Here is a 24,303-nt window from a genome sequence, read left to right as displayed (position 1 = left end):
GTATAGCCGTGCGGCTATACGCTATAAATACAATATAATGACTACGAGATAGAATGGTTCTCCTTGAATTCATTCGAACACGAGCCATCTTCTAGCTCCCCTCTCTCGCTCAGACATAACCGACCTCTCTTCTTCAATCCTCATCTCTCTCTCTCTCTCTCTCTCTCTCTCTCTCTCATAGCACGACCGCCTAGCAACCGCCTAGACTGCCTAGCCCGCCTAGCCCCCGCCTAGGCCATTTATTCAGTAATATTAACAATATGAGTGAGTGTGTTCAAGGATTTAACTTGTAAAGAAGATTTCCGGACAACATCAGATAACCCAGAGAAGTTTCGACACAGACTTATCCTCTCGGGAACCACCCATTGCCTTCCCAATTCCACCAACTGCAGAACTATTCCACCTTTTGGTTTTGGGTTTTAGTATCGCAACTTTGATTAAGAACGTCAATATACGGAGATGAATCGAAGTGCTGTTTCAGTTTCTCTGTTTCTCTTACTATCTGTTTTCTATGTTTCTCAGTCTCCGGCACAGTCGGATCGCCACACTCACATGTAGATCTGCGATTTGCAGATCGCCATGATCGCTATGTGTGGTGGCCCCCGTGGGAATTGTCTTTGATGGAAAATTGAGGAGATTCTGTCTGCGACCACTCTATCATGTTTGCTTTGGTCATTGACCATTAACGTATTATTCTTTTTCATTTGGTTTTGATTTCACAATTGTGTTCCTTATTTCTTGCTCTTGTTTCATAGTTTCGTAAGAGGATATTATTGGTCCCCCCTAAGTCCTTGTTTGGGCAGCATAACATCTAAAAGTTTTATTTTCGCATGAATGTTCGTTACGTACGATATTTTTGTTGCTTGTGATTGTCAATGATCATACGTCATCTAATTGGTTCCTCTTCCATTAGTGGTATGGGATTTTTTTCTGCACATTTCTTCATATTTTACTGTTACAGTTGCTTTGTTGTGGCCTCCTTTTCGGAGCCTCCCTTTCTGTTGCATGGTTTTTGCCCCTATACAAGCCTTGGCAGTTCCACAGTTGGGAGCAGTTTTTGGCGGTTCATTTGATCCTCTACAAGCATTGCAATTCCAAAGTTGGGAGCAGTTACTAACGGTTTTATTGGGTGTTTTCAACGTTAACAGATAAGTTTGGAGTGGTTTCTTGTGGTTTGATGGTTTTAGTAGGCTTTTGTTTCTTTTTATGGTTACTTCTTATTTTGCTTTCGTTTTAGCATGGTCTTTTTAATTGTTGTCTTGTTTCAATTTGTTTTTTAAGTTTTCTAATATGGTTCTTCTACACTCATTTTTGTGTAGTTGTGTTCTTATTTTTGTTTTAAGTATACATTTGTAGGTTGTCGATTAATTTCTCATGGTGTGTATGCACTGTTCTTTTTTCTTTTCTTTTATTTTGTTTCTAGCTTTTGTGCTTCTAACTTTTTTTTTTTAACCTTTTGTTTGGGTTTTGTTGGCTAGTTCTCTTTTATTTCATCCACAACCAAACTTGCATGGAACATGGCATATGCATATCAAAACCAGAGTGTCACTTGTTCCCTCATATATGCAAACGTCACCTTAACATAACACAACATACGTGCCTTATTCTTTCATGAATTACATATAGTACATGCAAGCAGCTGAGCCAGTAAACAGCAACTGGAATGATACTCGAATATCAAGCAATGTCATCAACTGAGAAATGAACTCTGGGCGGCCCGGCCATGCTGCTCCAAAACCAAATTTCCATCCGTGAAGCAACGATCTATTGGACTAGGTTCCAGCCATGTTGCTCCCGACAAAACCACATTAAGCTTAACCCTGGATATGCAGTACATTTCTTTCCCTAAAATTTGGCCAGTTAACAACAATTAGGACATGATTAAAAAAAGTTGATAATGTGAAAATAAGTAAATCAACCCTGAATCAGAAGAATCAGCAAAAGGCAAGCAGATTACAACTTCAAGGTGGTTTTGTAACATCCCGACCCAAAATATTATTAAGATTGGATTTAATTTAATTAAATTTTGGAATTTCCAATTTTTGCCTTTGAAGTGGGGCCAAAAAGGTCAATTTTTATCCGGAGAGAGTTTGGAGCAGCAAGTGGTGTTTTTAGAAAGGTGGTACTGAGCCGAGTCCGTAGACACGCGGTAGGCTCGATTCGGATTTGAAACGAAGAAGTTATGGTTGAAAAATCATCGAGGGTCTATTTGGAATTATTTTCAGAAATAAATTTCTGTTAAAATCAGAAAATCTGATTATATTTCTCTCATTTCCTTCTCTCTCTCCCGTGCGTCTCTCTCTCTCCCGTCGACTCCCTCTCCCGCTGCAAAACCCCCAGCCACCACCACTGACCACCGTAGCCCCCACCGTCGGAGCCAAGCTCACAGGCCCGGCCCTGCCGTCTCCTCCCCCGCCATCTCTGCCGTCGCCAGCCGCTGCAGCCACCGGAAAAAACGCAGAAAATTTGCTGGTTTTGGCAGATTTTCCAAAGGCTCGTTCTCCTTCGTTTCTCAACCGATTTGGACGAGTGAGGTATGAAATTTCATCTACTTTTCGTGCTCTAGCTGCCTGTTGGATAGGTTTCCCGAAATTTTGAGAGTTTATAACTCAAATTTCGAATTGAAGAAAACTGGCAGTTTCGGCCACCATTTTGGGCCACTTCCGGCCATTTTCTGGCCTTCACCCAAGAAGAAAAGTGGTTCCAAATTAGGTGTATTACCTAGGTTAGGAGTTTGGAGCCAAAATACTAAGCCGGTCACCGGAATTGTGATCAAGCCACCCACGCGCGGCAGCGCGTGGGGCGGCGCGTGGGCAGTCCGGCAGAGGTCACACTTTATCCTAGAATGATCCTTGTGTTGTCACGAGCGCGTAGGAGTTTACGGATCTCAATTTGGATATCGTTTGGGCCTCGAACCAATTTGACATATTATGTGATTTTCGGGTGTGATGTGTTTGGCCCGTTGGATCAAACCCAATTTCACGTATGTTGTTCCAGGTATTCCTAGGATCGCATAGGAATTCACGGATTGTGAATCGGAGCCCCAGATGTTCCGATTCAATGATTTAAAGTTTATGATTTACGATAACCGTTCGATCGTGAGTTTTGACCGTCCGGTTGATCGAGTGTCTTCCGAGACTTTTTCAGCGTTTGAAACTCTTAGGTGGACCCTAGGAGTGTCTCGTTCCTCGTGCGTACTAGAAACCCGGGAAAATTAGGATTTTATTTTAAAGTCTTATTTTGAAGAGTTGGATTTTTATATCGTATTTCTATTCTGAAATAGGTAATCCGACTCCGCCTTCGGAGCAGGCAGGACCCTCTCGGGGTCACGCAGCTTGGGACTACTTGTGAGTGGACTTTGTTTTCAAATAAATAGCATGGATTTATCTTGGAAATTGCATGTATAAGAATTTAAGGATTTACTGACAGTTAATTTGTGCTTTAAAGTGAAACTAATATGTTCGTAAGTATTTGGTATATTTTCTGGGTTTTGATATTCTAAGTATCTTGAGTATATATAAATTGATATATGTGAATTGTTATCTATCTTTGAGGGCTATGTGTGGGAAGTACGGGGTTGTTTTATGAGTTGTGGAAAGATGTGGTATAGATTGTCAGTTTGAAGTGCTATAAGCACTACCCCGTGTACATCCCCCTTGGATTTGTGAATGGATTATGGAAATGTGATACTTGGAAATATCGGAACCCGGGGCATACCTTAACGGGGTGTCGCTGTAGACCCTTAATTGGGTAGTCTGCGCGCGTAGGACTGTTTACAGGCGTACGGGTCTTGATTCTTCGTCCGTACGTGCTGGCTGAGAGTTAGTCCCCCAGTTGGACGGCTTGTCCCTAGCCACATAGTCCGCTTGAGGGCTGATAATTGTGAGCTAGTCAACAATCCCCTGCTGGATTGTTTCCCCGGTACAATTAGGTGTGTCTTATATATATATATATATATATATATATATATATATATATATATATATATATATATATATATATATATATATATATATCTCTCATATTCTAGTATTATGCAATTGTTCTTATTTTTGAGCGAGGATACTTCCCCGCTCGTCGTGCCGGTGGGCACGGGTTTCGAGAGTTTGATTTGAGTTTTGTAAGGAAAGGTTTGGGTGGGTTGATTTGCAAGTTTCACTGAATTTCGGATTTAGCTCGGGTTGAGCAAACTATATATGTATGAATATGATGGTTTTTAATGTATTGATTTCATGCATGGTTTTCTAACAGTGGGGTTATACTACTTTGGTTTAAATTGAACTAAACGTTGTTTTGTCCACTCACAATTTTCTGTTTTGCGCCCCACAGCCAGTAGTTGACTGGGACGAGCCACAGTGTCGTGTCTTGTGCTCCTGTTTTCACGAGCTTCAGCACTTGAGCCTTCTCAGGGCCTCTGTGCTATGTAAAATCGTTAAACTTCCTTCCCACTTTTATTTTCTTTGAATTCTGTTAGATGCTCTGTTATTGCCCAGTTAGAATTTGGTATTTTGAGGCCGGAGGCCACAGTTTGTAAATGCTATGTATTGTGTAATGCATGCTGGCTGTTGGGTTTTAAATATCTGTGTTTTTGGCAGGTTGAAATTTTTGGGTTATGTCCTGTTTACAGGGGAGACTCTGCCAAAATTTTGGTAGAAAGTCTCGGGTTTTAGTACATGGGCCCGGCATCTGCGGAATGCCGGATATTTAGGCGGGATTCGACCCGGGTTCCGAGGAAATCCGGGGCGGGTCCTGTCAGCTTTCTTTTTTCCCTTGTCATAAAATACTCACTCAGTAAATCAACCCTCTTACAAAATTGATGATACTCCCAACTCTTCCTAACACCTTCTGAAAAACTGAAACTGCCTAGCTCAGCCAAGCCTTTTGGCTTTCCTTACTAGGTAATTTCTTGTTTTACCCCATTCTTAAACCATTCCATCTAGCATAGATTTTTACTGCATATATTCCGTCAGAGAATTCTGCATTACAGTACACACCTTCTGACTTTTATATTACAGCACAAATGTTCATGCACCAACTGGCAAGCTTTCTCATCAACACCCACAACAGAACAAACATTTAAATTTACGATCAACTACATTGATAGTGAGTAAAAGAACAAATAAATCCATCTGTCTATTGTCTTTTTGGTTAAACTTCCCACACAAAAAATTAATTTTACTCTAGCATTTTAGTTGATGTTAAAAAGCGTAAAAGTTATGTAATCTACATTATAAATGTATATCTACCACGGAAATGCTATAATGAGGGGTTGTGGGTGAGGGTTTCAATACCACTATCCAATATTATAAAGGAAATTTTGAACTTAAAACTTTTTTAATGATTGGATGGTTGGATTGAACCCCTCACTCAAACCCCCCACTCAGATCCCCCTCATTGTAGCATCCTCCCATATCTACCATATCATGCTTGGACTTTAAAATTCCAAAATTTATAATCTTGATTTTGTTATATGATTTTGGATTGTTAATGAGGATTTTGCGTCCTTGTTTGCGTGCCTAACAAATTAACTTTATATTATTGTTTCTGCATTTTGTACACTTTCAACTCATTTAGTTTCAGAAATCAACTTATTGAACTTCTGGACAGCATGGGACTGATCCCAACAACATGGGACCCATCCCTATTAAAAGATGAGCTATAGATACAATAAAACTACACTGTCACCTAAACAGGGATTACAGCTTCACTTTGTTTCAAAAGAACCCAATTATTGGAGCAATTCCTTTGGTGGCATCACATGGAATTAAAGAAAGTCAGTAATATTTTTAACAATATCAATACTATGTTTGACGACGCACCAAATTGAAACGATATGGAAATAGTCGGATTTGATTGAGAAACTTAAAGAATATGGACCAAATTGAAATTCGGATCAAATTTCTGGAAACAAAGGCATAGCCTGGCTTAAAGGGAGTAACCTTACCTGTAGAACACCAGCAGCAGCTAAAATCTGCTGCCCGTGGCAGAAGGATGCAATTGGTTTCCTGGCTTCCGCAATTTGCTTCACTAATGCAATAACTTTCTCATCCAATGCCAAATATTCTGGGGCTCGACCTCCAGGGATTACAAGAGCATCATAACTCGAGACATATAGAGCTTCAAAGTCAGCTGTTAAAGTGAAATTATGGCCCGGCTTCTCACTGTATGTTTGGTTACCTTAAAAATCATGGACAGCAGTTGCACAGATTTCACCAGCTTTCCTCTTGGGGCAAACTGCATCAACATGGCATCCTAGAGCTTGAAGAGACTGAAAAGGCACAATTACCTCATAATCTTCCATGAAGTCCTACAAGTGTTGAGGGAGAGAAAGTGAATGATGCTTTAGTAACTGTGAGAAATATAAAATTTTGATCATTGACTAGAATAATACGTAGATAACAATTAGTTCATAAACAAACAACATGCAGCTCTAACGTTCTTGTCAAGGGGTTTACTAGATTTACAGTGAAGGGCAAGGCTCTAGCAAGAACCTCTAAATGAGGACTTAATATGAGAACACCGTTGGATATAATCCAACGGTTCTCTGAAAAGCAATTCTAGCTGTAAATATTGCACTGGAACACTCCCTGTTATGCGCATGCTCTCTCCTCTCTCCCTCCAAAAATATCCCTCCCTCCAAAAACAATACTCTCTTGAAGAACACAATTTCTTTTCTGGTTTGGTATTCTCTTCCCTCCATCCCTACGATCTACCGCTGTAATTCTCTTTCTTTTTTTCTTCTTGCGCATGCTCTCTCCTCACTCTCTCCAAAAACAGAAGCTCTGTTGAAGAACACAATTTTTTTTTCCTCTTCTGGTTTGATATTCTCCTCCCTCCCTCCCTATGGTCTACCCCTCTAATTCTCTTTTCTTGTTTGGTCATTCATACCTACAAAGCAAGTTTCATCTACCTCTGTAATTCATTTCTCTCTTTTCATTTGTCTAGTTTGGTGATTCATACCATACCATACCAAGCAAGTTTCATCTACCCGTGTAATATTTTTTTCCTTGAGTTCATTACTTGATGATTGGAGACCACAAAATGAGCACTTGGCTCTGGTTCTATACTGTTGGTTTTAAAATCTCTGAGTTGGAATCCATATTTGTACAAGCTGGGTTGTTGCTCCATTGTGATATTTGAGGAATCCAGAAATATTTGGGGTTGAAATCGAGCTAGATTGTTGCTCCATTGTCATATTTCTACAGGAAGCTCCGAATTCTAAGGTAAGAGATATTCTATATTTGGGAAATTGAGTATTTGACCAAGTATATGGCCATTAGTTACGCAACTTTTGTTTTGGTTGAATAGTTACACTACTTTGAATGTTAGTTGTTTCATTGTTTCACTAAAGACTGAGAAAGGCTTCCTAAGGGGGGGGGGGGGGGGGGGGGGGGGGAGGGGGGTAGCACGGTGTTTGAACTGATTAAGATTGACCAGAAAAAACAGATTACGAAGAGACTATAGTATTGTTGATTAGTACAATCAATTCAGAAGAATACCACACATCAGTAGTTCAGAACTCTTTCACAGATTAAGAATAAACTATGTTAGCAAAAAGCTGTGTTAATTGATTGATTTGCAATACATCACAAGTTGAAAAATGGTTTTCACAGATTAAGAATAAACTATGCTAAAAAGAGTCTATCTGGAAGGTATCATTTGCCATACAGCAGAGGTTCACAAATGTTTTTCACATATTAAGAATAAACTATGCTAGCAAGAATTTGTGTTTAGGTTTCATTTGCCATACATGACAAGTTCATAACTGTGTTTCGTGAAAATATAACCGCATGTTTATATTTATTATGCATATAATTATGTAGTTAATATATATTTGAATGTTGGTTGGGAGCATATGCCGACATTATTATGATGTTTATGTGATATCCAGGATTAAATTGAAAGAATTCTGAAATGGAGTCTGAATTAGAGGTGACTCCGGAAGTAAGTGTGGAGTTCAAACCACAAGTGGGACTTGAATTTGATTCCCTTGAGGATGTGTTAAAAATGTATAATGTGTATGCAAAAAAAGCAGGATTTGGCGTTCGGTGTTATACAACCAAAACTTCAAGAGTCACAGGGGAGGTAGTAAGGAAAGAATTTGTATGTTCTAAACAAGGGCATACGGAGAGCAAGGTTGGTCGGAAGAAAAGAAGGCGAGGATGTGTTCGAACTGGTTGCATGGCTAAACTTGCAGTTTTGAAGCCATATGAAAAGAATAAGTACACTGTTGTAAAGTTCAAGGAGGAACACAACCATGAAATGACAGCATACGATAAAGTCCATTTGTTGAGATCTCACCGTAAACTTACAGATTCTACAAAGGTGTATAATGCACATCTTTCCGAAGTTAACATCCCAGTACATCAACAAGTAAGCCTTGTTGAGGTGCTAGCAGGGGGATTAGAAAATATTGGGTTTTTAAGGAAAGATGTCTATAATTACCGAAGGGACATGCGAGCAGAGGTTACTGGCCATGATGCAGATCTTCTTAAAGAGCATTTTTTGGGAGAGCAAGAAAAAAATGAATCATTTTATTTCAAGATGAAGTTAGATTCGGAAGGAAGGATGGGTAATGTTTTTTGGGCAGATGCAAGGTCAAGAAGAGCTTATGGGATTTTTGGAGATGTGGTGGTATTTGATACGACGTTCAACACCAACCGTTATGGCATGGTATTTGCGCCTTTGTTAGGTGTTAATAACCATCGTCAAACAATATTGTTTGGTTGTGCTTTCCTAACAAGTGAAACCACAGAAGCATTTGTTTGGTTGTTTGAGGAATTTAAGAAAGTCATGCCACATGGGGCACCCAAAATGATCATTACAGATCAAGATGCAGCTATTGCAAAGGCAATTGCGATAAGCTTCCCGACAACATTCCATAGATATTGCATATGGCATATAATGAATAAATTGATAGAGAAAGTGGGCATTAGAGAGTGTTTTTCAGAACTGTGCAATTGCATATGGGATATAGATAGCAGAGAAGAATTTGATGCCAAATGGGATGAAGTTATTACAAAAAATGGGCTGAAAGAGCATATGTGGCTGAGCGCAATTCATGCCTTGCGGGAGAATTGGGTTCCATCATATGTAAAACATGTGTTTTCGGCTGGGATGTCAAGTAGTCAACGGGCCGAAAGCTGTCATTCTTTTTTCAAACAATATATTAACAAGAACAACACGTTGATGGAATTTATAGTACGTTTTGAAAGAGCTCTTGCTTCACAAAGGCATAAAGAGTTATTGGCTGATCATGTTGATCAAAATGAAAAATCTCCAACTCCATTTCTCACACCAATGCAACTTCAAATGGGAGGCATTTACACAAGAGGGATTCTTGACATCTTTGAGCGAGAGGACTTTGAAAGCCTTTTATGCTTCTTTGAAGTTGTAAAGGAATATGAGACTCATTGCACGTACAAAGTAATTGAGAGGGTACAACCGGGGGTTACACGGATAAAAGAGCTTGTGCATAATAAAGATATCGATCTAGCTTGTTGTAGCTGTCGGGGATTTGAATTTCGTGGTATTCCGTGCCGACATATCATATCATTTTTACGAATGAAGCAGGTTGCGTATTTACCAGAGAAGTATATATTGGAAAGATGGATGAAAAGTGTAAAGTTAGGTGTAGTTTTTGATAAGGATGGAAAAGAAGTTAAGGATAGCGTTGATGGTTGTATTTTGGTTAAGAAATCGACATTATGCAAAGTTGCAGCTGATTTGATTGATTCGGCGTTGTTGTCTGTTGAAGGTGTTGACCTACTGCAAAAAACATTTGACGACATTCGTGGGAAGCTTACTAGCTTAGTTTCATCAACCGCTGATGTTGAAGAACCCAATGAAGATGAGGAAGGTAGTTCTGCCCAAGTGAGAATAAAAGATCCTAATCGAGTTAAATCAAAAGGTCGTCCAAAAAGATTTAAAGGACAACATGAGAAGCTAGCAGGACGATATAAACGTCGGTGCACTGAGTGCAGGAAGAGTGATCACAATAGAAGGAAATGTCCAAGACTTACTAGCCTGTAAGCAAATATAACGTATATATTACTTCAATATATTTACTTGTAATGATTGTAATTATGTATGAATTTTGAATTGCAGTTCTTCATGTCCTGACGCCGATATTGCTGCTCCAGTTCCTGAGAATATGCAGCCTAATCAGAGTACGCAGAACAGTGAAGGAACTCAGCCAAGTATGACCCAGGCATTTATGCAGGAGTTTGATTTAATGCACGGACCCAGCGTTTGAGTATTTAATGATACCTATTGGCGTTGGTTTTTATTGTACGGGAAGCTTTTGTGACACTTATGTAATCGGTTCATGTCTGATTGGTTTTTTTTTGCGAACCCTGAGTTTGAGTATGTAGTGATACGTATATACGTTTCCTGTGAATGCTCGGCAAGTATTTATGACACTTATCTGATCGGTATCTCAATGCTTACGATCGGTATCTCAATGCTTGCGATCGGTCTCTCAGAATTGATGTTTCAACGGATTTATGGCACACACAAGTGCTTTGATACTGTACTCTCACTTAGCGCACTTTTCTCTCACGAAGCTCAAACCCTTTTGATGCCCCTTGTGAAATTCCCAATAAATTTGTTCTACTTTATTTTCCTCTTCATAACTCTCACTCTGTATGGAACAATCTGAAAATATCAAGGCCAGCAATCCAAATGATAGCTGGAAGCACCAAAGCCTACATGATCGAATTATGTTCATCCAATAAGTGATGGCTGCCACCTCTATTTGTTTGGTAGCCAGCTTTTAATTGTTAAATGAGTTTCATCTTTACAACTAGACTAGAAGATATCTCAGAAGAAATTTTTTTATTTATTATCAAACACAAGAAGATATCTTGACAACTGGACTACAAGACATTTTTTGTTTCCACCAACTCTTTTGTTTCTGCAACTAGTTTTCTCACCTCTTGTTGCAGCGTCGGTGAGGCACTTTAGACAATAATTTAGCTGCCATATATCTCTTAAACCAAGAGAGTATTCACTCATTGAAGCAAGTCATCAATTTGCCAAAGTGTTCTCCCCAACTTTCCAGCTGCTTGCCACCTTCTAATATCTCAGAATTGATCAGAAAAATCCTTCCAAGTCGATAGAAAGTGATAGCACACAAAGGAAGACTTGAAAACGCGTAGAAACTGAAACAGCAAGTTCTGGGCGACCGGTCGCGGATACCTTGCGACCGGTCGCGGATACCTTACGACCGGTCGCGGATACATTGCGACCGGTCGCTTTGGCACAGAGTTGAAAACCAATTCAGACTTTGCAATCTGCCTGAAACCGACCGGTCGCTCATAACCTGCGACCGGTCGCTAGTCTTTATTTTTGTATCTTTTTAATTGAGCCATTTTTTCTCAACACATTATCACTAATGATATCATAGATTTATTGATTTCTGACATTATGTGCGTGGAAGCCAAGCCATTTTATTTCAATAAACTCCAAAAAGGTGATGTTCATGTTGGGGTGAAATATTTTGCATGCAACATTTTTCTGCAGAAGTTTTATGAAAGTGAATGTTCAAAATTTGGGAGGCCAACCCCTTGGAAATGCACATAACACCTTTTCCAAGACATGAACAAAAAATTCAGCAGTACAAAAGCATGACCCCAGGATACCCCCATTCGTATTAGTAGAAAAGTACTGAATAGAAAAACGACTGAATACATTTAATCAAGGATTCATAAAGAGATCACTCTCATGCATTCTCATTCGCTGTTAAAGATGTGTATTCACCACTTGGTTGGTGGCTGTGTTGGGTTGGGTCCACACCGCCATAGGTGAATTCTTGGGCAGCAGATACTGTTATGACGTCCCAGTCAATATCTTTGTGGGCATCAGCAGCGATGCGTCTAAATTTTTCGAAACCTTCTTTGAAAGCCACATGCATGGCCTGACGATGCATGTTGCCTCCTTTGTGGATGGTTGTGGTTTCAAACATGACATCCTCCTCTGTCATCTGCAAATCCTTAGCTAACCACTTTCTTCTTTGAGCTCGAAGTCTGTGCTTCTCTCTTCTGTAATGAGCCTTGTTAACTTGCCTAGTCACATAAGCTAACTTTCGCTCAGCTCTGACACACTTTTCTGTCCAATAATGGACCATTGAGGAATTGTGGGCCAATTTGTTGTTTATATCATTTATTTCCACAGCGGGATCATCGGAGTCCCCCTCGCTTGCTGAGGAAGTTGGAAATGAAAGTGGTGGTGGAGGAGACTTTGGAAATTTGGGGACATACTCCAAGGACCCATCAGAGTCCCACTCGGTCGCATGTCCACTCGAACTAGCCATGGATATTCAAAATGGAAACGAAGAGTTTTCTGCACACAAAGTCTTTGTTTTTAAGCTTGTTGATTACAATTATAAATAGCCATATTGTAAATCTCATGTTCCCAAGATTTTGAGAGACCCAAAGCGAATGGAGACACGACACCCAACTTAAACATGAAAACATATAAGAGTAATTTTTTTTTAACTACACTTCCTGTCCCCCCGGTCTAGTGTAAGTGTTGTTTTACCATTTGACCCTATATTAATTGAAATTTTGTGAGCTTAATTACAATTTTACCAAACGTCACTCATTTTGTAAGATGAAAGCAACTATAATTTTCCTTTCTGAGAAGCATCCCCTCCTGTTAATAACCCCATTCAGAAAGGGGCAATGATATATTTAGACATGGGTAGTTAACATTATCATACACATTATACAACTAAAACCATATTCAGATCTGACATCACTGACACACGTACGACTCTATAATGACTCCAAACCAACCATTTGTACATTGCAAAACAAAGATATTAAAATAAAGCAAAACATATTACAATTTTGGATTTAGTTCATGGTAATGGCATCCCAATTATACTCCGGCACAACCCTTTTTGCATACTTGCGGAATAGATCAAAACCTTTACGTGCTTCAGCTTCCCTCATCTGTATTGCCTCATTGGAAGCACAAAACTTTTTAAAACCATTCTCTTTCGCAAGCCTAACCCTTACTTTCAGTGTTTTTACGGTGCCTAGGTAGAATTTCGCTTTTTTTTTCTCCGATGTCAAGGTTTCTTGATGCCAATTTAGACGTAGCTGTTGGCGTTTGATGGCCAGCATCAACGCCTCATACCTAGATTGCCCGATACCAGTTGCATCCTCAATGTCATAAGATAAACGCTGGCACTTGGCAACACGTTGAACATCATCTTCAGCTTCATTCTTCCTTCGTGACAATGCTTCCGTACATTTTTGTGGTGGAGTATTTATAAGTATTATGGGAACTTTGGTAGGTGAAGAAGACATTATCAGTGTTGGGAATTTTGTAGTAATTGCTTGCTGTGGGAGGGGGTATAAATATCCTCAGTCGTCACTTTTTTCCCGCCAAAATGAACGTCCTATTACTACTGATGGATATGGATCTCTTTCAAATTTGTCGAATATTATAAACTACTTCATCCACTCAATCTCCTTCAACATCTTAATCAGATATATGGTACATTTATTTAAGGTGTATATATCCCAATCTATGCCTAATCTACGTATGTATGGTAGCCTTTGAATGAGGTGGATACACATGAAAAAAGGCGTCATATCCGTATGTTATATATACGGATTGTTCTGACGATCAAACTTTTGTTTAATTACACCATTGCACCGTTATCCTCCATCACTGCATTCTTGTAACTTGCTACTATATGAAGGACTAATCATAACAACTTTACAGTATAGATGGTGTATGCAGATTATTTCATGAACTCGTCAACATTGCAAAGGTTTGCCCAACGTTGTCAATGGAGAAGTTCCTATTCCAAAACCAAGAACACATGCATGCAGGGTAAGGGTTTTGTAGTACAACAACAACTACAAAACATAAATATTAGTATGATATTTATGTACGACTGGACCATGCTCAATTTTATATATATTTAAAACTCACTCATTCAGACAAATCCAAATAACATTTTCTCGATTTTGCTGCTATTTATTTTTTTTGTTCCCCTCTATGTTGAATGCTCAATATTATATGTAGTTTCCAACCAAAGCTAATTATATTGTATATCCACTTCGGCTGGGTGTTAAGTGGAGGGCCAACCCCGATGTTGTTTCAACTCCTAAGGGATTAAATCACTGTTTCTGATAACTTTACGATGCCTTGGGGGAAGTATTTTAAAAAGAGAGTTTCTAATTATTATTTACCAATTAGACTGGGAATACGATGTATGTATTGTTGTGACAAGTACGTATATATTGTTGTGTTATTGTATTTTTCCTATGCAATGAATTATTTCATTTTACTTAGAACTTATTCAAAAATCGATCATAATTAAAAAAAATGCCCAAACTCTATTTGTCGGGATTGGTACGACATTTCCTTCGATCACATACTTCAAATCTCGTCATTGCCATCAAATTTCGATCCCGTCCTTATGTCATGGTTCAAACAATAGCTTAGGGTTTACACAATTGTGGTTATGTTATCAATTGCTTTGCATAATTCACATTTATGGTTGTCCCCCAAATTGTACTTCAAAATTTATTTAGGTTTTAGAGGTTTGGGGTTAAGAGTTAGGGTTTAGGTTTTAGGTTGTAGGGGTTAGGGTTTAGAGGTTTGGGGTTAAGAGTTAGGGTATATATCCGAGGTTGTAGGGGTTAGGGTTTAGAGGTTTGGGGTTAAGAGTTAGGGTATAGGTTTGGTATTAAAGGGGTTAGGTTTTAGAGGTTTGGGGTTAGGGTTTAGGGGTTTGGGGTTAAGAGTTAGGGTTTAGGGTTTAGGTTGTAGGGGTTTGGGGTTAAGAGTTAGGGTTTAGGGTTTAGGTTGTAGGGGTTTGGGGTTAAGAGTTAGGGTTTAGGGTTTAGGATCATTAAACTATTTCTTTTTCATTGGATCATTATAAGGAGTTGGTAGTTTAGATGTATGGCAATATTTAAGACTAAAAGGAAATAGGGTCTTGATTTGAATACCGTCTATTTAGGAAATTGAAATAAAAGTATACGGACTATATTGTTAGCTATTATAACATGAAATTAACCAAAACCAAAGCTGGCCACTTATGAAAAATAGCATAAGAGAGACAACAATCGAGAGAAGGGAGAGACAGAGAGACAACAATCGTTTGTGTATCCACATGTCTACCAAGTAATGGGATTCTGAATAGCATTCCTTTGGTCAGGAATTAGGGTACTAAAGAATAACTTGAGATGAGTGCTATCAACAAACAATAACTTGGGCTTGGTATTAAAATGATATTATGCATGCTGCGTTCAAAAACCAAGGTAATGTATTTGCCTCTTGCGATTATGTTTGTGAAGAGATATTTTCCTTTTTTTGTGTGTGTACAAATGAACATTCATAAGTAAAGACCAAAGAGAGGTCAAAGAACCACAAACAGGACAAAACCAATCAAACAACATGAAACAGGAAAAATACCAAAGCAACAATATGTTGATCAAACCTGTCATCTTGAGTATCACGCTTAAAGGATAAAGAAACCGAAACCAACTCCAAACCCACCACTGAGATACGTACGGATTCTCTTTCATGTTTACCAGTCAATGAACACGTGCACCATCACCCAATGACAAGTTTCCTTTTCGAGGGCACACGTTGTCCTATTTTGTATTCTCATTTTGTTTATGTTTAAAAATAAATTTTATTTTATTTTATTTGCTCAGTGTTCTATGAATATAGTCAAGACATCCACGCATTTCATTTTATGCAATGTCGACTTCCTCAGCCAACACTCAACGAAAGAGGTGTCCACACTGCAGTGCTGAGATGGTCATGTTCATTTCCAAATCCGAAAGGAATCTGGGCAAGCCATATTGGAAGTGCTTCACCTCATATGTAAGTGTTTAGTTTCCACAAAAATTTTCTTCCCAATCTAAAAATTGTAATGTATTATATTCGGTTATTTTGTAGGGAGCTACTAGGTGTAGTGGATATGAATGGGTGACTACAGCCAACATGCCAAGTGAATCTCACCTTCAGCAGCCTACCGCTATGCCTAATGCCAAGGAACTGAAAACATCTGCTGATATAATCCAAATACTGAAAGCCATTCAAGATATGTTTGTAGTGATGTTAGTTGTATCCATTGTGAATTTAGCTGTGAATTTCATGAAAATGTAATCACTGTTTTGACTTCCTTGTAATATGAATATCTTTTAAAGTTTCCATATTGTAATAGGAATCTTTTGGTTTCAATATTCTGTTTGTAAAATGATCAACCAGTAAGGGATAAAACCCAAGCGACTGGGAAGTGCTGTCATGGTTATGAACATGAGCATAACAAAGAGGGGTCACGAAAAATAAAAAGCAAATTTGAACCCAAAACCAGTAATGAATGAATAAGAAAACTAAAAACTAAAAACTAGAGCTACCCAGATGATAAAACAAGGGAAAAAACAGAGGAGGACGAGGCTACGGATGTGAGAAGGAGAAGAAAAAGAGAGACAGAGAGAGAAAAGAATAAATAAAAAAATAAAGAGAGTGGCGACCGAGAGAAGGTACTAAATAGCATTCCTCTGTTGAGGAATTTAGGTACTAAATAATTACTTGGGATGGGTATGTTTTTATGCTATCAACAAATAATAACTTGGGATGGGTACTAAATGATATTATGCATGCGCCGTCTTCAAAATGCTAATATTATATGTGGCAAAAACCAAGTTAATGCTAATACTATATGTGGTTAAACCAAAGCAACAAGAGGACAAAAAACCACCAAGAGGACAAAACTAGTCAAACAGCAAGGACAAAAAAATAAACCAAAGCAACAAGAAGATATGTTGAAATCAACCCTGTCGTCTTGAGCCTCATGATTAAAGGACAAAGAAACCGAAATTAAGGATAAAGAAACCGAAACCAACCCCAAACCCACCACTGGGATACATGGGGAATCGCTTTCAATATTCTGTTTATAAACTGATCAACTAGTAAGGGGCAAAACCCAAACGACTACTACATTTTGTTTTCACATATATTGGGAAGTGCTTTCACGGTTATTGTATGACAATATGGCATAACATCCTTTTATCCACCTTTCTCATATTGTATCACGGTTATTGTGTGACAATATTATATGTACATATTTTCTTCGGCTTCTGAAGTTTTAAAAAAAACTTTCTAATTAAACAACATGCAACTCAGTGTTCTGAGTGAATTGCTAATATATTCACATCACCGTAATCAAAACAAAATAGTGTTGCATGTGTGTTCACACGGTTGGAAATACCTCTCAAGTTCAAAACTAAGGCAGTTAAACATTCAGCCATAATCATACAGCTATATATTGTAGCATCCATGCAACAAGTCTACAGTAAGCTTTAGACGGAATAAATGCATGGCCTCATTTGAAATTTTCCCCAACTCCACATTCCAGCTCAGAAAGTCACAGTATTTGATGACAAACATCCCGCAGTCACCGCTGAAAATAGGTAATAAACTGTGAATCATTCCACATTCGCAAATAACATATGTAAATGGTTAGGTAGAAAGTTACTCACCCTCCAACTTGTTGGGCAGAATCCATTACACGATGAATTGGCCACTCACCTTTTCGCAGAGGAAAATCACCAACATACCCAGCTTCTTCTAACAATGGAGTGATCAATTTTGCAAGTGGCTGCACTGCCTTTACCAATATGTGGGTCCTAAACAAATCTATATTTGAATCGTACACAAAAATTTCACAACTTGTTAAATCTAAAACAAGTCCCACCCAGTGCTTTTGCCTCACATTGTACGGCATAAAAACTTTTTTCACGGAAGACCAAGGTTTACCCCACGTAGGCAGTTTGCCATTAACCATTTTCACCAAAGCATTGCTATGGGTCCTATCTTCCTTTCCACCATAAAGGCGCATATGTTGCAAATCTATTGCAGCATAAGTCTACATAATGGCATACCAGTTATGCATCAGTTCAGATACCAAATGAACCAATTTAGCATGCATAATATATTATGGAAGATACATACCTGGAACAGAGTATCTACTATTGCCCAGTCCGAACGCACCAAGTTTGCATATATTGTCTGCCGTACCCTTAGCAAATACAATCCCATGTCGATGTTCTACACCAACAAATTTCCAATATTACCCCAATAAATCGTATAACAGCAGTTATTTGGGCACACCATAAAACAACATTAATACAACAACAATGAAGTTTCTATGTATTTATCTGCAATCTTTTATGAAATTTATTTTAATCTATAACATTATTTACTTCTTATACTTTGACTAATGTCATTTTACCACCCAAACAAATATTATGTTTCAGTTGCTCTATACTTACTGTGTCATTCAACCAACCATCCTTGGTCAAAAGGCGAATGAAGAAGTCATGCGAAGTGTCCACACCATGTTTTCCACATAATCTCACATGCGTACTGCAGGTGTCACCAAATATTAAAATCAAATCAGTTTCACCAAGTTCCTTACCAGAAAAATAAATCAGATTCACCAACAACTCAATAAGTTCTCATAATACAGTCATTTGAATTCCAATAAGTACCAAAGTAGGGAGAACCTACTTTTCTTTTTGTCCCCATTCCCAGAAGAATTTCGCTGTCTCTAGAAGCAAACCACGACGAACTGGCCTCAGGGGGTCAAAAGTAAGACCAACTGTCTCCTCCCCAATATTCGGAATCTCCTGCCTTTGCCAAGGAGTTTTGCATTCCACAGACTTTGGCCGCTTCATGGCAGGCTCAACAATTGAACTCTGTGCTCGACCCCGCTTTTTTTGGACCTTACGCACAACTACATCATCATCAAGATTATTATCATCATCGGCATCACCCTCTTCCATTGCCACTTTCCATTTTCGACAAGGGTTTTTAAGAAAGTTAACAAGGGTCACACAAACCAATGCAGGATCATCCCAGTTAATCTCTGGGGTTATGTATTCCACGTCTCCCTTGTCATTTTCTACAGCATGTACCTTCTCTCCACCCTTCTCATCTTCATCCTCTCTCTCCTCTTCGTCATCCAGCTTTTCATCTTTCATTTCACTGTCTTCAACCTGTGCCTCACATACACTCTCTTCCCTTTGCACTCGTTTCACCTTTACAACTGATGGCACAACCACAGTTCCACCTCCATGACCTATCATTTTTCTCAATGCAGTCAATTCTAACCTCATAACTTCCATCCCATGATTGGTTGCGTTCTTGAAATCTACAAAATTTGCCCATTGCTCACTCTTTTCACGATGCAAAATTTCAATCTCATCCCCCAATCGCTGCACAAGAGAGCTTACTTCAGCAAGGTCCGTAGATACTCGAGGACCCATACTAGGTGCATCCTCTTCATGAAAATTAGTTCCCCAAGTCCAGTACTTTTGCCTCAGCTCGAGTGCACTTGGTCGTAGGAGGCGTAACGAAACATGCTGTCACAAAAACACAGTTCACATGTCATATACAATACACTTAAACAACTTGAGTCATGAAATAAACATATTATTTACTGAATACCTGTTTGCTTTGAAAAATATACGCATTCAACTTTCTAAACTCAGGGGTTTTATCAGTAGATTCCCACCGGCAAATACGAGGAACTAATTCAGTTTTGTCCTTCCTCTTACAATATCTCAGAGGCGCCATTTCCAATTCAGGAATCAATTCATACGCCCAAACCTGCTCCAAGTTAATTTCAAAGTCAATAATTGTTTATGAACATGACTTTACAAAACAGAAATTATGAACTCAACTTTACAAAGCAGAAATTATGAATTAAACATTACTTGGAAAGCAAAGCTCAATCCCTTTATAGTCCACGCCGGTCTGTTAATTCTTTTATGCTTCTTATCCTCCAACTTCTTCTTCCTTTTCACCTCTTCTTTTCCTTTTCTCTGTCGTTTCTCTTTCCCATCATCATTCTCATCACTCTCTCTTTTTCCAGGACTAAACAACAAAGAATCCTGGAGCTGCTCAAATGATATCGAACCCCACGGAAAGTTGTTTAATTCCTCCATATTATGTACCAAGTGTAAATACTCCTCGTTTATCCTAACATTGGGGGCTTTCCCCAATATCACAAACTCTATAAAGCATAGCATTCCCAATTTGAACACGTCCTCACTTCCAAATTTGGCGCTTAAGAATGCTTTTTCTATGTCTTGTAATGTAATGTGGTTCTTATTGCTAATATGAGCATCAAGTAGCCGATTTACACCTTCATCCTCAGCCGTTATGTGAGGCTCTACTCCAAATTTCAGACCACTAATTAGACAAAATACTTTTGCAGTGAACTGCACCACATTGGACCCTATTGCATAGCTAAGCCCGTGTATGTCCTTCACACCAAGTCCAGCCACGCGCCGAAGGGCCAGACCATGCACCATTTGACCACTAAATGAAATTTTATCCAGCTCCATCAAGTGCCCAAAGCAGGTCTCTCTAAATCTTCTCATTTGTTCATTACTAAACTTCAACACAAAATTACTGAGTACTGTACTCGGCACACATAGATTATTCACCCTCGCCGAATACACCTCTGATTCAGGAAAACAAAGCTCAAACCCAGATTCCATTTTTGACCTGCAACATACACCATTTACCCAACTTAATATATACTCATATCTATACTACTCACATTACAATAAACACATTATGATACAAAAAGGATTCGTAAATCCATACGAATGACATATAATCAACACATTCAGATACAGACTCTGATACCATTATCCATACACTATAATGAACACATTAAGATACTCATATGATACTGATATCCAAACTACTCACAGTATTATCGTGTTGGTTCTGATACACATCCACACTATTATCGGTGATAAAGGAAGACTGGATTGTTTATGTGGCCAGTTCAAACTTAAGAGTATTCTTTCCATTAAACATAAATGACATTATCCTAGCCATTGTAATAGTTTCCTACTGCATCTTTCTAAAAAATATACTCATATGATACCCAAATACATATTATTCACACTGTTATCAAGACATTCAGATACACAATCGGATACCTCTTTCTTAAAAAAAAGATACAGAACAAGGGATACCCTCTTAAGATACCCAGATTACCCACTAATTAGTGTGAAGATACACAATCGGATACCCTCTTAAGATACCCAGATTACCCACTTATTTGCAAGATACAAAACAGACACCCATATCCATACTACACACGTTATTATCAGCACATTCAGATGCAGAATCTAACACCGATAGAAATTCAATATGTCTTGTCAGATCACCCATATTCAAGACTAAAAGATAATCACTTAGCATTGACCCCTATGAAATAATCACCTAAATCATTCAAAATGAAATTTTTCGTCTTTGTTTTCAATACAACCAAAAACAATTAAATACTAAAGATATCATCATCAGCAACATCAGAATCATCCTTACTTTCATCCTAATCAAATTGGGGCAGCAACGTGAATGGCTATCTTTCAAGTTTCTCTATACAAAGTATCTTCTACAGCAAAGAGTGTGGAAGATAAAGAGGAAGAGAGAGAAACAGTACCTCTGGATCTTGCCTTTCACGTTGTCGATGGTCTCAACCTCAAGAGTGATGGACCAGTTAGGGTTTTCACCCAAATAAAAAAGCGTCTTTCTGGTTTCTGTCAGAGAGAGAGAGAGAGAGAGAGAGTGTGTGTGTGTGTGTGTGTTTTGATGTATCTAAAACGCGTGATGTGGATGACCAACGTGCTGTTTTTGCTTTCTATTCTACTACCCTTGCCTCAAAATCCAGATGGAAAACGGAATGAGATTTTGGGTTGTAAGATTTTGCACAAATGAAAACAATTTTTCCTTTAATCTGGATTTTGGGTGGAGCTTCTGGGTATTTGGGTTTTCAGATTTTGGGGTTTGTAGTCATAATTCACAAAACAATTAAATGCAGAAATGAAGGAAGAAGAAAAGGCGCGAATGCCAAAGGAGGGAAATTGTAGCGTACACACTTACATAGTAAGCTTGCTTTTTCTTTACAGCCGTTGAGATTAGATTGGATGGCTGAAATTGATCCTCACATAGTATCCTCATTTAGGAGTCCTCGTTAGAGCCCAGCGCTTACAGTGAATTATAACACGAAGCCAAACTTGATTTATGGACCATCTTATCACTATTGATATTGACAAGTAAAATAATATTTTGAATTTGGTAGGCTTTAAGGTTTGTCAAGTAGCCAATCTTGATTTATGGACCATCTTATCACTGTTAAATAACCAGCTTACAAAACGTGGTGGGCTTTAAGGTTTGGTAGGCAGACCAATGAATCATACCACCAAAACATTGAAAAAACACATAGGAATGAATGATGGAACCTTATCACGAGAGAATTGTGGCAAATCTGGTAAAGCCTATTCAGGTTATTTTCACCATCTTTCAGAAGTATCTGTAAAAGGGCAAATCTCAATACTATATATACTCAATATTGATCGGCATCACAATTTCATATTTCTCATTGCACTACGAAGGAAAATAAAACTTACCCCACAGAGAAACAGGATCCTCCTATCTGAACCAGTTATGTTACCTCCTAGTGCCTTCACAAAAAGCCTAATTAACTCAGGATGGCCTTCATATGTAGCCCAAGTAATTATATTATCATCAACAACACACGCCAACAAGGTCTCGGGTTCCACCCAATAAGCACCTGCAGCAACAAGTACAGGTCTGACAGCTGGGAAGGCCGTACACTTCCTACCTTTAACCGAGCCTGCAGCTGCTAGGACAAGTTGCCCATGGCAAACCGAAGCAATTGGCTTTCAGGATTCAGAAAACTTTCTCACCAATTCTAAAACCGACGCATCCAAAGCAAGATATTCAGGTGCCCGTCCTCCTGGTATTATTAATCCATCATATTTGTTAAATTCAATGTCATCAAATGTTGCATTGAGTGTGAAATTGTGACCACGTGATTCAGAATAAGTCTGCAACCAAAGAAAAAAAATACAGAAAACCAAAAAACATATTAAAACAAAGGGGAACCAGAAAGACATGTAGCATTTGAAGATTTGTAAATTAAACACAGATCATGATTCAGCAAACCTAGGTAGCCCATTATCAGATTATTTTCACTTAGAGACGAGGCACTAATGCAATTTTGTTTATTGAATATGGTGTACGCAGTGACGTTGGAGCCAAGAATTTGTTCACGCTGTCTTGTCCCCAGAACTCAAGCTCAATACAGGTTGGTTCTCTAGCTCATAATGAATGAGCAAGCACTCTAACAAAACTCCTAACATGTGTTCTTGTTTGAGCTTACTTTAGTCTCGCTGTCCACACAACCTAGAACTATAACCTATGCATTGCTATTTGTCAATCTAATAGAGTGGATCTAATCAACAATAAAACTTATTCATTTTGTCTACAATTAAGACTACCAACGATTGGCTGATGCAAAAAACTAAACTTGAAAGCCTGATGTTCGTTCGTAGACTTGACAAACTAATTTCCAGTCCGAACAGATTCCAAATTTTAGAGGAGGCAACATAATCCCATATGTGAGAATTGTAAGCACTTCAATCTTTGAGACAAATTTCTTGTTTTGGGTTTACAAATTCAAGTGAAGTAAGCATTCAATCTTCAATCTAATTGAGTGTGTGTGCTCAAGTGATGTAATGAGGCTAAAGAAAACGATTTTCATTAAAAAATAGAAAAAGGAAAAGGCAAAAGAAGCAGAGGTGGGTGACCTGGTGAGCAGGAGAAAGTAGATGAATGGCTGTGCGGCAGATATCACCAGCTTTCTTGCCAGGACAGACGGCATCAACGGACACTCCATATGCGTGCAGTGCTTGAAATGGAACCATCGCCTCGTAGTCTTCCGCGTAGTCCCCCAATACCAACAACACCCTGCGTTCACCTTTCGCCATTTTCTTGGAATTTGAGAGAGAGAGAGAGAATTTGGTTGGACTAAACTCTCAGATGGACAAACAAATAGAATATATAAATAGAGTGTTAAAAGTCAGGCCGGCCGGATATACTATATAAATAGAATATCAAATAGTGTAGTAGCCGATCGGCTGGACTTTATAAATAGAATCTGTTAACAAGTATACGATATAAACAGAATATTCTAAACGTATAGCCGCGCGGCTATACTCTATAAATAGAATATGTTAAAATATTCTATTTTTGGAGTATAGCCACCCGGCTATACATTTAAAATATTCTATTTTCAGAGTATAGCCGCGCAGCGATGCTCTTTAAATATATTTTCACATTACACCAACAATAAAAGTATGGATTTCTCTGGAGGCTTATATTTTGAGAGAGAGCCTTAATACAATAAGATTCATCAGATGTTATTCTCTTTAAAAT

The 24,303-nt window shown here is 38.5% G+C and overlaps 1 protein-coding gene, 1 long non-coding RNA gene and 1 pseudogene across 3 annotated transcripts; 1 reads left to right on the top strand and 2 right to left on the bottom strand.

Annotated features, from left to right (window-relative positions):
* Window positions 1-1,601: 1,601 nt before the first annotated feature.
* LOC110745374 (protein DJ-1 homolog D-like) lies at window positions 1,602-23,917 on the bottom strand (annotated as a pseudogene). Its single transcript, XR_015826429.1, has 4 exons — window positions 23,676-23,917; window positions 22,473-22,913; window positions 5,945-6,307; window positions 1,602-1,845 (listed from the first exon to the last, which is right to left on the bottom strand). The product of XR_015826429.1 is annotated as a protein DJ-1 homolog D-like (transcript).
* Window positions 2,295-3,553, top strand: LOC148292498 (uncharacterized). Its single transcript, XR_015826438.1, has 2 exons — window positions 2,295-2,534; window positions 3,284-3,553. It is a non-coding gene; the product is annotated as an uncharacterized LOC148292498 (long non-coding RNA).
* LOC148292497 (uncharacterized) lies at window positions 17,027-21,640 on the bottom strand. The gene is made up of 8 exons (XM_088246030.1): window positions 21,506-21,640; window positions 19,758-20,553; window positions 19,489-19,650; window positions 18,550-19,403; window positions 18,312-18,405; window positions 17,992-18,087; window positions 17,520-17,905; window positions 17,027-17,440 (listed from the first exon to the last, which is right to left on the bottom strand). Exons 2-8 carry the CDS (start codon window positions 20,544-20,546, stop codon window positions 17,299-17,301), a joined length of 2,523 nt encoding a protein of 840 aa, XP_088102156.1. The 5' UTR covers window positions 20,547-20,553; window positions 21,506-21,640; the 3' UTR covers window positions 17,027-17,298.
* Window positions 23,918-24,303: the final 386 nt, after the last annotated feature.

Source organism: Prunus avium, chromosome 8 (genome assembly GCF_965620075.1).
Source record: "Prunus avium chromosome 8, drPruAviu1.hap1.1, whole genome shotgun sequence".
Lineage (NCBI taxonomy): Eukaryota > Viridiplantae > Streptophyta > Magnoliopsida > Rosales > Rosaceae > Prunus > Prunus avium.
The sequence above is the reverse complement of the archived record's forward strand: the minus strand, read 5'-3'. Positions and strand labels throughout refer to the sequence as shown.